We start from the raw sequence: 15,542 nt of genomic DNA, 5'->3' as shown, positions 1-15,542 counted from the left end.
AAGACTGTTTGGTTTCTGTGTTTCTGTGTTTCTGTATCTAAAACCAACTTTGTTAAATTAAATTATCATTTTATCAAATATCAGTGTTAATAGGCTTTAGATTTATGGTGCACTTTAATAAATCATCATCATAAATCATCCCTTCAGCTTTTCATGTCATGCGACCTCAAGTCAACATTTTCACACTTCCAGGTTTGGAGGTTCATGGCAGGTTTAGATCAGCTGTGATCGCTCCAAAGGATTCATTTAGCTTTGCTTTGAGTAGAGAAAGAGTGGATATCATCAGGATGCCCAACATGTTTAGTATAAAAGTGTCTTTTGGACTTGCAGCTATTTCTCTGCATACTAGATGATATAAATTAGACTTTTTCTTTTAAACAAAGTGGTTCAAATAGCCGATTGTGTGCGCTTTCATTTTACATGGAGCCCTCGGCCTTCTTGTTTCACTGCAAGTTTTTCTGCTGTTGATCCGACAACCGGCAGCTAAGTCTGAGCCTTTTTTGAAGTAGTTTAACATTGTTCCTGTATCTACCATATTGCAATGTTTTATTTACAGAACATTTATTTTAAATGCACATTTTTTTCCAAATGGTATTCAAAAATTTTGACGCTATTGAGTGGTTATAATATATATATATATATATATATATATATATATATATATATATATATATATATAATTTTGTTGTAAATAACAAAACTAAATAAACGTTAAGGCAAAAAGTTCAAGTATACTACTACTCTTTTAAACAAAGAAAACTAAATCAAGATTCAGCTAACAGGTTATGTTTCAACCAATCATATTACAGTAAAAAGGCTTATAACCTGCAGAAAAACACGCGCTCAATCAAATGGCATTGCTTTCATGTAAAGTCTGGCTCACTTCGCCAATTTGAGGCTCAGCCATCATTTGTATGCATTGCAGCGGTCTGGCAGCGTATTATACAATTGAAGGGGCTTAAACAGTCTGCCTGCTGTCCAGACATCTGGATAATATAACATAGGGCCAATAAGTCTTCTAACGTTCCCTCAAAATCATCAGGAGCTTTGAGTTTGGCGGATCGGACCTCTGGGTGTCACATTACCAACATTATTTCACTAATGTTGACATTGGTCTTTAACAGAAATATCGGCTGTGGTTACCAAAGCTAAGGAAAGTAAGAAATGGCAAATAATGAACACATTTTTACTTACCGTTAGCCTTTGAGGTGAAGAACAGGACGGCCCAGATGGACCAACTCAGGGCCATCCAGTGCAGAGAGGGCTTCATGATCTCTCCCTTCACCGTCCAGCTCCCACCAGCTCAACTGGGAAATGCTCCCCGGAACACATCATTAGTTTGTTAAACAAAGCAGTCAGAGCTGCTTCCTCTTTTCACCGTCGCTCACAGCGTGCAGTACCTGTTCCCCTTTAATGCAGGAGGAATAATACTTTTCTGAGGTGAGAACAAGTCAGTGGGTGGTCTTGCTTCCGCAAATCGTCCAAGTCAGTGAGACGTCTCAGAGGTTCCTCTCATAATCCAGCTGCAGCAAACATCTTGCACTGAACCAAAATCTCTAGTTTTCTCTCTGTCTTTCAGTCATTTCCGAGGCGTCTTTCAGTTTGTGCACCTTGACGCCGCCTTCATCACTTCTTGACAGCCTCTGTGGTTTGCTATCTTCAAGCTGACTTCCTTTCCTTTCTCCTCTCCTTTAATCTTCACCATGTGCATCTCCTGCAGAGCAGCGCGACCTCTTGCAGCGCGCCTGCGGTTTCAGCGGAGGATGGAGGGTGATCTCATGAGAAGATGAGGACACTGCGGCCTGTTTAATGGCTTTAATGCCCACTCCATTTGTTTGTGGTTGTTTATGGGTCAACACCGTCACCACAGGGCCACATATCTTTGTGAATCAGCAATATTGTGATTTTAAAGAAGTATTTTGGGTTGATTTGATATTGAAAGAACAAAGGATGGAACATGCTTGTTTAGTTACATTTTTAACCATAACGTTTTAACTGTAATTCTGAGTTATTTTCATTTTAGACAGGTTAAGTAAATAAGTATGGTCCGTCTATACGTTTAGTAGTCTCTTGTAGTCTTAAACTGATTTATTTAGTTAGTTAGTTGGTTAATAATGGGTAGATTTGCATCATAGAGTAAAGTTGTGCAGTTTTCTTATTAAAAAAAGTTATATAAACAACATAAAGTACTCTATTTTTCCCCTGTCTTTTGTTTTTCCAAATCTCTCGACAATGTGGTTTTAGTTTGATGGGTAAAGCAAACAAGTCTTAAGAATAATACATTATTTTTGGGAGGGAAACAACTCCGAAGATTAATAAAATATAATTTACAGGCCTAAAACGGAATAAGCACGTGTTAAAGTATTGTTTTGTAACCATTTTGTGAAAACAGCGCTACTACATGGCCAGTTGAGCTAAGTACATGTTGTCACGGTAACCGTCACTGCGCCCTGAGCGCATGCGTCCCTCTCTTTACGTGATGACGCATGGCAAAACGTCTTGGACGGGGCGAAAATGGCGGAGTATCTGGCGTCCATCTTCGGGACAGAAAAAGACAAGTAAGTTTTATTGCGTATCGGTTTAATTTGACGCGTTAACTGTTGCTTTTGCGCGGAGTTTGTTTGTAGCAGATTATTTTTCTCTCCAGTTGGAGCTTATTTCGGCCCGGCAGCGCCGCCGGAAGTCCCGCTGAAGGTCTAGTTAGCCAGGGCAAGCTAACAGGGAGCTACCGCATTGAATGAAACTCATGGACTCCGGGCGTTAAGCTGCTGTTCGCGCTTAGTTTGCGACAAAGTATCTTAGAGCTGATATAACTTTACATTTTTTGCCGCTCTTAATGTTTCTCTGTCCGCATTTAAAGCCCACAGCGTTGTTAATGAGAAACCCGGGCAACCCTTAGCCAGTTTAGCTAGTTAGCCCGTGGGATCACTTGGTGCCTGCTGTGTCGAAAGCTACTTGTTTCACTTTTAGTTTTCAACTGTCACAATTTGAAATGATATTTTGGAAGCCTTGATCTGATTAATTAATGGGTCGCCCTCATGAAGACACGGTTTAGCCACTTTCTATGTGGGATTTAAGGCTGAGAAACTGCCTATGTTTTTATAACAGTGTGGAGAAGAAGCATTTTGTCTCTCTCCCAAAATATAAATGTCAGAGTGACAGGCATACATAACCTTGTTTTTTTATGTTTAATTTATAGATACACATTTCTTAGAAACACTAGCTGGATCTTTACACTATATTGAAACATTCTGTTTATGTTTCCTAAAGAAAATTTTCACTTATTTGAGTTGTTGGGTTAGATTTGCAAGGAAGTGTTTATTATTCTAATTGGGGGTAAGGAGTTGTTTTATGGTTCACGTTACTGTGAGAATTATCTCCACAGTGAATTAACCCTGAATAATAACATGTAACACTTACCGATGCTACCTGCTGTCACCCTGTACATGTTGCTGCTGCAGTAGAAATGTACCAGACAGACCCGACAGAGATGCAGGTCTATGAGTGGATCAACAACAACCTCTCACCTCTCAGACTGAACACACGGCTGGGTTTAAGCTCACAGCCAGAGATGCGCTTCCACACTAAATGCTTTTGGCTAAGAGACGGACAATAATCCCACTTGGTCAAGATATCAGAAAGAGAATATATATAGTTCGGGTATTGTTTCCAGATGTCTCAGGGTGCCACATTCATCTGTTCAGACAATTGTTAGATAATGGGCCCCCTTCGTAAGATTGTTGGAAAAGTTAAGAAAGAAATATTGAGGCGGCATCTCAAGAAATCAGTCGAGAAGTTCGAGCTTGGCCACAAACTGGTCTTCCAGATGGATAATGGATAATGACGCTAATCGTCATTCTGCCAGATTAGTTAAAAAATTGGTGTGAGCACAAAGCTCTGATGTCTGCGCTCTAGAAAACACACTTGCTGAGCTGAAAAGCTCTGAATGAGCGCTGCACCCTACAAACCGGACCCAGATGCCCTAGTTCTGTCAGGACGACTGGACCAAAAGTCCAGCAAAAAGATCCTCGAGATGTTTGACCCAATTTTTTACAGTGTAAAGGCAGAACTACAAAACACTGAGAAAGTTCAACCAGAGTACAAAAAGTTGTAGAAATTAACCAACATAACAAGAATCGTCTGTTTGAGTCAAGAGATTTGTCTTTTTATACACTGTGTGTAAACTTTTGGTCTCATTCTTAAAATGTATATATGTTGTTTTTGTAATGAACAAAAGACTTTCTGCAGTGTGAAACTTAGAGCAACTTTAGTTTGCCATATTGCTCACAAACAAGGCTCACAGGTGTTCCATTCTCTGATGCAGTGCTCTAAAAAGTTAAGGATGTAACTCATATAACTTCACTGCTACATTTAGGCAACAAAGTATGAGATTGTGACGCAATATCAGCAGATATTCGATGGATTGATCAGCGTTGGGAACCAAATGGATTTTCATCACATAAATATGAATAAATAACATCCGTCCCAGCCAAATGTAGCAAAGCGATTACCCGCACGGATTTATGTGCCGGCCGTCATAACGCCATTAACTTCTCTTTCAGGGTAAATTGTTCCTTCTATTTCAAAATTGGAGCTTGCAGACATGGGGACCGATGCTCAAGATTGCACAACAAACCAACCTTCAGCCAGGTGAGTTTTTTCCCCCCATGCAATTTATTTTATAAACTAAATTACTGTTTTAGTCAAAAACCTTCTGGTTTACAAGACGCCGCCTTCTGTGGCTCAAATTCTCACTTCCATGCAGGCCAGAAATGTCAGCCCTTAAGTAATAACTCATTTCTGTCTCTAATACTATCAGATTATATCTAAACAATTTAGAAAAGGTTTAAAACTTTAAAGTTTTTAGTCCAGTTCGATCATAAGTGGTGTCTTTTGTGCCTTGCAGACCATCTTGATCCAGAACATCTACCGTAATCCTCAGAACAGCGCTCAGACTGCCGACGCCTCTCGCTGTGAGTCAAACACGTTGTTTTATTCCTGGTAGCCGGCTGTAACCGCAAACCAAATATCCCGTCTTCATTCAGTAGCTTAAAGTATCTAGCAGTCAGACTTTGTGTGACTCTCAGCAATGAATGGGAGCTTAGGACGTAAAAAGCAAACATGAGGAGCTTAGTAGACATGAAGCAGACCTCCTCATACAGGTAGGTGTGTTAAAGGATGCTAGGGTCAGTTTTAGGTGTTAATACCAAAACAAATCAACCCCAAAATTCAGATTTTAGTTAGAAACCCTGAGGTCAGTGGAAATAGTCTACAAAGACGTTTTTATTTCTCAGCTACGGGTTAAGATTAGTCGTTGCTAAACCAGGCTTTAATAAAACGCCTCAACAACAAAAAAAGCTGGATGGTTGTAATTTAAAACGAAAGTTTTTTTGTGTATAAATGGAAGACGATACCGAGTTCATCAGTGAGGGTGGCCTCCTAGCTGGAAAATTAGCAAACTTCTTTTTAAACGTACACTCACTGAGAAAAACTGCAAAGACTTGAGCTGTTGAGTTAAATGAAGGCTTGTCCTGCTCTTCTCACACCTGCAGAGCGGATTTCTCCACCAGATCTGGACACAAGCAGCAAAACACGAAGCACTTATGTTCTTTATTACGAAATAGTCACATAGCAGCTAATCTATTTGTTTAACCCTGGAAAATATTTAAAAGAATGGACCTTTTCCTTCTCATTAAGCAAAAGAAATCAACAAATATTGGTTTTCTAGCAGAGGAAGATCTCAGCTCCTGTTGCACCAAACCGTGACACCTCCTTGTTTTTTTTTCTCAGTGAGAATATTTGTATGTTTAAAATGTTTCAAACGCAAATTCAGGTTTAGCACCACTAAACAAATATCAGGGAAGCGGTTTCCACTTTATATGTAAAATGCAGCTTCCTCTCTCGGCCAATTAGCCGCCGCTCGGCGCAGTTTTAGCTAAAAACGTATCTAATAACGCTCTTTTCCCTCCCCAGCTTCGTGTTTGGTTGGATTTTTATCACAGAAGCTTATGTTTTGTATTTCAGACCATTTCCCTCTTGAACATTTACCTTCATAACCTTCAAAACTGCCCAGTCCGCTGATGGTTTACACTGTAAGTTATATCTTTATCCACAGGACCCTCCAGCACCGACTGCACTGAATTCATTTTGTTACACCTCCCCAAGCAAGCAAGCAAGCCTGCTGCAGTGTAGTCAGGAGAGATGTCTAATGCAGCATATGTTAGCAACACCGGCCTCATGCTGTTTGCATGTTTTTCCTGGCCTGCTTGTCATGAGTTAGAGCCAAGCTTTATCAGTGAGTCTGTGTCATGACACAGTTGTACAAATAGCTCAGCGAAAAGAAAACGGGGTCAGAGTTTAGCTGAAGGCATTTTAAGGTTAAAACACCACAAACAAAATGAAAATGGGAGGGAGAAACTTTGTTTTGACTCTGCTTCTGTGGGATTTAGCTCCATATATACATTATCCCTACATCCAAATTGTTCCTACGGTGTCTAGAGAAAGTATTCACACCCCCTGAGCTTTTTTTTTTCTTCTTCTTCTCTCAACCATCTGCTGCATTGCAACCACAGCCGTCGCTGTACGAGGTCTGCGACGTCTGGTTGTAATGTAACAGGATTTAAAAAAAAAAAAAGGTTCCGGGGGTGTGAATGCTCGCTCGGGGCGCCGCGTGTTTACTTTGTGACGACTCCTAACACTTCTGCCCACCCAGCTCGCCCTTCACTGTCTGTCGTTCACGTCTTGCAGGTGCCGTGAGCGACGTGGAAATGCAGGAACATTACGACGAGTTCTTTGAGGTGAGCGACCGCTTGTGCTTGTTTCCCCATCGGCGGCCCGGATGCTGCGCGGCGTGACGTCCACCGCCCCGTTATCTGCCTTTTGTACCGCGTTGCAGCCCCAAAAAACGCAACAAGAGCAGCCAAAGTGGGCCCCATCTGTATTGATTCTGGTGCAGCTACAGGTTCAGGAGCCAGAATTGCACGACACACGTAACTTTCTTAGCAGTGGAAAATTCTGGTGCCCGCATCCTGATTGTTGATCTGAGCTATTAGTAATTATCTTCTTGCATTTTATTAACAAGAAAACAGAAATAAGCAGAGGTTGTAGTGTTAAATTACAACATTTAGTAATATTCTCTGTTAATTTTGTCTCGTTTTCTGCGCAGGAGGTGTTCACAGAGATGGAGGAGAAGTATGGAGAGGTGGAGGAGATGAATGTCTGTGATAACCTAGGTGACCACCTCGTTGGTAATGTCTATGTGAAGGTGAGTCACGTAGAGCTGAAACCACTCTCCCCGTTTTTTCTGGACACGGCGTCACTCTGGAATATTAATAAATAAACAAATAATCATCTTTATTGTCATTGCAAAATACACTCGTGTGAAATTTGTTCTCTGCATTTAACCCATCCCCTTGGGGAGCAGCGGGCTGCCACCACTCCCCTTGTAAGTCAAAAAACGCGTTATAAAGAGGGAACAAGACATATTAGCCGCACTGGACTATAAGTCACATTTATTTAGACATTTATTTCACACAATCCAAGATTAAGTACTGACATTTGATCCAATAAGATTATTTTATTACGCAGCTGGAACATACCTGGGTGGATTAGCAACTCCAACCAGCAGGTTTTATCCAGCGCATGTAAAGATGTCAAAATTACAGCTAACCGTTAGCGGTTAGCTGTAATTCTGTTAGCTTAGCACGTAACAAAGTTACCGTTAGCCGGTAGCTTTGTTACATGCTAAGCTAACAGTACGACACGGATGTTTCAGAGCAACATAAAGCTGAAGTGCATCAGTGAAGTTGTAAACCACCCAGACAACAGAGTTGTAAGCTAGCGCTAGCTGCTATTAGCTTCACAGACAACACATTAACAGGGTTCTGTCGCGGTCTGGTTCCTTCGAGCTGCACCACACAACGTTCTGCTATGTGAATGTAGACTGAAGCAGAGAAACAACATATGTACATGTGTTCAGTCTCTTTAAGTCAAGGTTTAAATAAATTTTCAAGGGGTACAGGAGCAGGATATTGTTTTCACATGCATAGAGCGCCCTCTTGTGGCATATACGGTAATGTTTAATACTTGTTCATGCTGGTTTATATGAATTACCGTTTAAAATCAGAATATAAGTCGCAGGATCGGCCAAACTTGACTTATAGTCGGTAAAATACTGTTTATTTGTTTTTATTTTTATAGTCTGATTTATTTAAACAAAGTCTACTTACATAAACGGTGTCTAAATAGACTAAACTTTAACTCTTTATGGTCGTGTAGGATTACCAAAATTCTCTGATTGCTAAAAGTCAGAATGACCAGAGAATTTTGTTTAGGATTATTCTGTTTTTTGTGATTTTTGGGAAATCTGCGAAGTATTTAATGACCTACTGAAAGCATCTAAATGAATATTCCTGGAAGCCGTCATGTCAGGCAGAAATAAACATTTCTCTGATGTAATAGTAGAAGTTTAGCCGGAATTAATGTCAGTGAGGGATTAAAGGGCTCTGCTATAGTCTGTCCTTCCACGTTCTAGTGAATCAAAACTCAGATGGATTTGACTTTTCTCCAAACTGTGTGTAGTTTCGCCGTGAGGAGGATGCAGAGAAAGCAGTCATGGACCTGAACAACCGCTGGTTCAACGCCCAGCCCATCCACGCAGAGCTGTCGCCGGTCACCGACTTCAGAGAAGCCTGCTGCCGCCAGTATGAAATGGGGTGAGTCTGAAATTCACCAAAGTACATTTATCCAGTCATCATTATTTATTTTTACAATAAGCACCTCCCTGTTCCCTTTTAAAGGAGTTTAATTTCTTGCTTTTTGACCCATAACTAAATATCCTCTTTTTAAATCCTGCTGAAGATCAACTCAGCAGCTTTATTCATCCAGAGACTTTTAACCAATGAGAAGAAGGAAACGCTGCTTTAATGTTAGCTGTTAGCTTTGGTGTGATGTCACACTCCTGGTCAGTCCATTCTTCAGTTAAAAGGTTGTTTATTGGCTGTTTTTGATGCAAACTACCTGTAATGCTTACATGTTACCACAAGGTGGCAGAAGACCTGGAAAGGCAGAGCAAGCAATGAGCTGAAAGCTTTAATAAACATTTACACCACTGAGAATAAGAGCATGAAGCACTTGTTCATTGGAAACACTTTATTCTTGTATTCTTAGGATGCTTAGAGGCTAATTAAGCGATAAATGTTTTGTGCTTGTTAACATTCAGACTAGTTAATGATGATATTTAGGTGTCTTGCCTTCTCTGTGGTTTTTAGTCCAGACTGCAGGTTATTACCTTGGATCATGGGTCCCAAAAACCTGACATAAGGAATTTCTGACCCGTCCACTCATGGATATTTTGAGTTTGTGACCAAATGGTCAAGGACTGACGCTAAAATGTGTCATCGGCTTACGTATTGTAACAGATGTTTTATAATTTCAACATCACAGCTAAGCAGAGCATATAGATGTTGGTTAAAAGTTAAATGACTCTTAGAGGAGCTGCTCATGGTCTCAGTTAGCTCAGATTATATTTATCAGATAACACTAGAGCTGGAACTAATGATTATTTTAATAACTAATACATTTTTTATGATTAATCAATGAATGAGACAAAAAAAGTTTTATTTCCACTTCTTTTTTTCTAAAATGGAACATTTGGGCCGACAAAAATAAGTTGCTACTAAGGTGTTCTGTTAAAATAATATTCGCTAATAAATATTTTTGCTTCAAATAAAGAAGTTTATGTTGACTAGATTGTTAGTCAAGCGTTTAATAGTCAATGTTTTCTATATGAACGGCAATTTAGCACAACAAAAGGGAAGCTGTTGATGATCAGGATCTGATCGTGCTGATCATGATTTTTCCCTGCTAAGACTTTGTCAGCAAATTAAAGCTTAAAGCTTTATCAACAAATTATTACCATCAGAATGAGATTGTATTCTGATTCAGAGGGCAGGTTTATGATCCATAATCCGATCAGCGTCCATCTAAACTGATGAATTTACAGCGCCTGCATGTGGAGGATGGAGCCGCAGCGCTGTGCAGCACACATTTTGGGATGATCTTAATTTCCTCCCGCTCTGAGCAGCAACAGCAGGAGCTCTCTACCATCTCAGAACCTGCTGCAGGTCCATTCTGTGCGCTCAGAACAGTCAGAACCAACACATCTCTGCGTTAATTGTTGTTTTTGTCCCGCATGAACAAGTAAAACACTTCTGCGGTTGTTTTATGGAATTTCAACTACTCTGCTAACGTCAGTGTTTTTACTTTGAATAAATCTTGGTGCAAAAAATGCACGTCGTGATCAAATTAAATGATTTTGATCCCATATAAACGGTGCATTCTGAATACTTTCTTTCCTTTTAATCCAAACACATTTCAATCCGATCAGGGAAAGTTGCGCACATAAACAAGCTCCTGTCCTGTTTAACCAGTTAAACAACCTAACAGCCGCATTATGAGCTACCAGACTGACTGATGGGCACCACTCACAGCCCCGAGCCAAACGCTGTCAGCATTTCCTCACTTTGAAACAGAACAACCGTCAAATATTGTAACGACTTACTGTGGAGCTCTGGTGTCAAATTGAGCGTGTTGCTTATATTTTGGTTTTGTGAAGTGCTCGAGGCATTGTTTGTCGTCATTTGTAGAATTTACTACAAAATAGCAGCATTTGAAAATGCCGCCTCTGCTCTGCCTCTGCCTCGTTAACGTCACTCTGCAGCCAAATATTGACAACCGCTACATGGAGAGTGACACATTAATCACGCGACACAACAAATCAATGACGAAATTCGTTGCCAACGCTTCAAATTGTCTTTTTTTTATCCATTCATTGTTGCGGCCCTAAATGACACCAAGAAATCCCAGCCTGTAAACTAAGACCAGAACCATCCTAAACAGCACCATGTCCCACTTTTTCAGTCTATCAGACATTTAGGATTAGCTTTGTCGGATGCAGTGAAATAAAACCAATCAGCTCTGTCATGACACTAAAACTTTAAAATTGATATTCATTACTAAGAAAAATACTCAATTTTGATGCCGCAGCAACATTTCTTTCTGGTTAAGACTAAAACATGATTGTTTACAACATGACAAACTTCCTTTATTAGAGAAAAAAACAATAATTAGGGAACAGTTTAGAGAAATATATAATTTCAGTGTCACTTCCGTATTTGGCCAGAATAGTAGACAAAAAGTATAAGTAATAATATCTTCATGGAAAGGTGTACCCTTGATTCATACAATTATTTTATTATATTTGGGTATTCTTAGCGTGCTGCTGTGCCTTTCTGTCAGGTTCAAACACCTAGAATATTCATTAAACAACACAAGGGAAGAAAGACAACAGACGTTAGATCTTTTAAAACTTGCAAGGAGAACAGCAGAGAGATGCATTCAGTTACATTTCTCTTACTCTTCTGATGCGCACACTCTGCTTACACCTTTTTATTTTCACAGAAAGGCCCTTAGTTAACAGAACACATTGCAGGGCTTAAAGACATCATAAACTAGCAGTTTCATTATGAAGAAAAACCGTAACAATGAATCATTCAGTTCTCAGGAAAAGGAGTAACCACAGGCTTGTCTCTGCACAAAGCCTTACTCTGTAACATAGGAAAGATATTTCTCAAGCTGTATGCAAACGAAATTTTGTTCTTTACGCACTCTGTGCATACAAAATGACAATAAAGTTTGTCTAAGTCATATCAGTCATCTGAAAAACACTTTAATATCTGAATAACCTCAAACCTTAAAACCTTCCTAATGATGAGGAAATGTGCGATAAATGCAGTGAACATGGTACATAAAATAAAACATGTAGAGCAGGGGTGTCAAACATACGGCCCGCCGAACAATTTTGTTCGGCCCTGTGGCTAAATGCATTATCATTGTTAAAAAAAACAATGACAGTGTCCTGTCTGGCAATATGACAATAAGAATTGTTGTCTTAATGGCAAAAAGAGCTCATCAGATTTGACTTTCACAAGTGGAGCAGTACTGCTTTTGCCATAGTGCTCCGCTTGATTTATGAATGTGAATAGTTTTATTATGATTCATGCGGGGAATATCTCAAATTATATGGACATTACAATGGGAAAGTAGGAGAGGAAAGGAAGAACAAGAAGAAAAGAAACAAAAGGAAGAGAATGATAAGACAATTATTGAGAAAACATGTACTTCGTTTAATTGAAAATATGCAGTTCCTCTATTGTCCACGAGGGGCGCTGTGTTTTAATTAGCAGATTAAGCTTCAGGTGTGGAAAATTTTAATCATTTCTTAATTTTTATCTGTTTGATGTATTCTGTCATCAAACAGTGTTTTTAAGTTCCAAAAAATGTGAATAAATGTTTTTCAACATTGTCCAATCACTGTGATCAGTTCTTATGCATAATGCGTAAGTAAATGTTTAACTGAGTAAAAGTATTGTTGAAATTGTACATACTTTTCTTAAAAACGCTGAGGTTATTCATAAAATATTGTGTAAAAGTGAAACTAATTTAATATAAAAATCAACAAGTCCTCTTTTATTAGTTCTATTTAATCTTGCAATGAGTTTACTCGTGTGGCCCTCTTGAGATCAGATTAAGCTGAATGCGGCCCCTAAACCAAAATGAGTTTGACACCCCTGATGTAGAGAATAATAAAAAATAATTCTAACAGTTTCCATCTGCCTGTCAGTTTACCAATGATACAATTAAATGTACACGGATCAGGTGCGTACAAATATATATTTTTTACAGTGTAAACAAGGATCCGGTTAATGCAAATATATTCAGCAGCAGCAGTCGTCTTGTACAATTTCCTGTAGTGATGAAACCGAGCAGCAGGGTAGGAAGCCACGAGTTCCTACTTTTTTGTTATTATCAGCCACATTAACCTCCAATAACCTTACAGCTGAGTGGAGCCATTAGCTGATTAACATTTCCCTGACTTTATTTGTAGCACAGAGCCGCAGATCAACAGGGAAGCCCACACTAACAGAACCCCATCTGTCCCTGAAGCTAATATTTAAACAGCTAGCGTTAGCTTATGCCGTCCAAGAGGTTTGTTAGCCTTTTCAGCTTGCTTTCAAACACCGCAGTTGGGATATTAGCTTTCAGCATTAGCTTGTAGCGATAGCTTATGGGGTTAGCTTAGCATGTAGCATCGTTCAGCTTTTCAGGTTTTTTTTTTGTTTTTTCCTTGTCCTCCTGACAGCGTGTTAGCAGAGTTTATTGTTACATGTTGTTAAAAGAGTGACAATTTAGGCTCATATGAACGGGTCAGTTTATGTTGTTTTTGCCACAAATAAATATCTTTAGAATCAATTATATTGAGAAGTCTGTCGTTTTGAAAACCCTAAACCCAGTACAATGTTTTTGTGGCGATAAATATTAACAATAATATCAAATATAATGGATGGGAACGCATCAAACTACCGGTGACAGCTTTTATCTTCCAGTATTTGGCTCACAGTGCTAGCTTAATTATCATATTCTAGTCTAGTCTACTGAACAAAGGCGCCAAACAACATAATAGAGCGTTTAAAACATCTCTTTAGTGGAATTAATGCTAAACAAAATACCCCAGAATTAGCCAAAGTAAAAGTGCTTTTGTGCTGGTAAAAACAGATTTTAATTGAAAATTAGCTTTTGTTTGTGAATTGTTGCTCGGATAGCATTGTTTACGGCTGTGGAAGGGGTTAAACGCTGAGGTGTTGGCGTCTGGACCGGCTCTCTGAGGCCTGTTGGAGAACAACGTTGTTACTCACTATCAATCTGGCCTGTGTTTTTATTTCTAAGGCCATAAACCATTAATGCTCTGATAGCTTTTACCCTGGAACGTCCCCTTTACGGCTGATTTATAGAGGCGTCCAGGTACCTTTGTCACAAACCAGCGTTGATTAGGCACGGTGAGGATTTTGGTAATTAGACCTGATTTAATCCAACCGTCTGACTGCTGTGGGAAAGTGGGTTTCTGCTCTGGGTGGCCTGGTATGTGAAGAAAAAGGTTGCTTTGACAAAGCTCCTCTGTTCTCTCTCTCTAAGGTGGGATTAGTTGTCGGCCAGCCTTTTAAATCAAAGTGGGCTCTGAAAGTGACTTCAAACTGAACCCTGGCAGGACATTCCCAAACTTATAATGTGACAAAGCAGAAGGTTACAGCAGTGTTAGTGAGAAAAGTTTCCCTTTTTTCATAGTTTAAAACAGTCCCAGCTGGACTGGGTTTCTCTAAGCTATCACATTTTATTCAGAATCCAGATAAGCTGTGTGTCCTTCGGTGTTTTTCCATTTGGTTCTGGCTTGTTTGTCTGGCTGTGACCCCCCTCCCTCCTGCAGGAGATAAAAGTTGATGCTTTTTCTGCTGGCATGCTCCTTGGCATGTGTAACTAGGAGCCAGCGTTTTATGGCAGGGCTCCATGTAATGCAAGGCCAGAGGCTTTAACCCTTCGTGCCCCGCTTTCCTACAGGGAATGCACCCGAGGAGGCTTCTGCAACTTCATGCACCTGAAACCCATTTCACGGGAACTTCGTAGAGAGCTCTACGGCCGCCGCAGGAAAAAGTAAGAAGTCCCTGGAGGAAAGAAATGTTCTCTGGAGTCCCTTTTATTTTTTTTAGCTCGTAATTGACCCGGTTGTCCTCCCGACAGGCACCGCTCTCGTTCCCGCTCCCGAGAACGACGCTCCCGCTCTAAGGACCGACGGCGGGACCGCGAGAAGCGGAAGTCGAGGGACCGGGAGCGCTCCGGGAGGTTCTGAAAAGAAGTCGACACTGATGCATTGATTCCCTCCTTCCTAACCCCAGCAGTGATGATGATGTTGTTTTTCATTTTTGTTGGTGAATTGTCGAAACTGTTATTTTCTTTTATTCACTTTTTTTAAAAAGACAAGCTTGTGTCGCTTTCTCAATAAAACAGATTTGTAACTGCACTGCCAGAATCTGCTTCCATCAATATCTGGAGAATTAGATTAAGATGCTATTGTGTTAAAGTCTCATCTGATGGATTTTTCTGTGCTGTTCATCACTGAGCCAAAAGATCCCGCTGAAAGCTTTTGAGTCTTTATTTTCTGTGATACTTTATTCCAGCTGTCTGGTGATCTCCACCAATGACAGAAGCTCAATTAGCCAAATAAAATTAGCTCTGTGCTGCTTTCCAGGACTCAGATCAGAGGATTAAATCAACTTTAAAGTGAGTTCTAGGTGCAAGGTGGGACTGCAGAGGGCTAAGTGATTGTTTTAGTCATTAACCAGGCTAGCTTATTAGCAATAGGAGCGATTATCAGATTTGATGCGTTTGGGAGCTGTTCACCAGTAGAGGTGGAGTGGATACAGAGTTGCATGAAGCCCCGCTGAGAATTTGTGAATCCACTTCCTGCCAATCAGTTATCACCAGGTTTCCTGCGCAGTCTGGAAAGGTGTTGAGATGGTTTAAGTATTTTTTGAGGTATGGATAAGTATATAAAAAGGAAAACGGGTGAAAGAAATTTTAAATATTTTCCCAAAATTTGTTCCCTGACCTAATGTCTGAATGTTACTTCATTTCTTGTGGTCCTTTGGTCC

General features: G+C 40.0%; 1 protein-coding gene across 2 annotated transcripts; it reads left to right on the top strand.

Annotated features, from left to right (window-relative positions):
* Positions 1-2,433: 2,433 nt before the first annotated feature.
* On the top strand, positions 2,434-14,825 carry LOC105917412 (splicing factor U2AF 35 kDa subunit). 2 transcript variants are annotated; one of them, XM_012852207.3, is made up of 8 exons: positions 2,434-2,558; positions 4,563-4,650; positions 4,907-4,973; positions 6,748-6,797; positions 7,166-7,264; positions 8,581-8,714; positions 14,452-14,544; positions 14,632-14,825. In XM_012852207.3, the coding sequence occupies exons 1-8, from the start codon at positions 2,515-2,517 to the stop codon at positions 14,738-14,740; spliced, it is 684 nt and encodes a 227-aa protein (XP_012707661.1). In that variant the 5' UTR covers positions 2,434-2,514; the 3' UTR covers positions 14,741-14,825. The 2 variants fall into 2 exon arrangements, with proteins under 2 accessions (XP_012707661.1, XP_012707662.1); XM_012852208.3 differs by lacking the exon at positions 2,434-2,558 and adding an exon at positions 6,025-6,092 and having other exon boundaries at positions 4,609-4,650.
* The last annotated feature ends 717 nt before the right edge of the window (positions 14,826-15,542 follow it).

This window comes from Fundulus heteroclitus, chromosome 24 (assembly GCF_011125445.2).
Source record: "Fundulus heteroclitus isolate FHET01 chromosome 24, MU-UCD_Fhet_4.1, whole genome shotgun sequence".
Lineage (NCBI taxonomy): Eukaryota > Metazoa > Chordata > Actinopteri > Cyprinodontiformes > Fundulidae > Fundulus > Fundulus heteroclitus.
This window is presented reverse-complemented; position numbering and strand designations above follow the sequence as displayed.

Bases quoted from the DNA above. Each gene is read 5' to 3' on its own strand.
- LOC105917412 (XM_012852207.3), top strand. From the start codon at position 2,515: ATGGCGGAGTATCTGGCGTCCATCTTCGGGACAGAAAAAGACAA. The intron at 4,974-6,747 runs GTGAGTCAAACA...CACGTCTTGCAG, and splicing joins GACTGCCGACGCCTCTCGCT to GTGCCGTGAGCGACGTGGAA. The intron at 14,545-14,631 runs GTAAGAAGTCCC...TCCTCCCGACAG, and splicing joins TACGGCCGCCGCAGGAAAAA to GCACCGCTCTCGTTCCCGCT.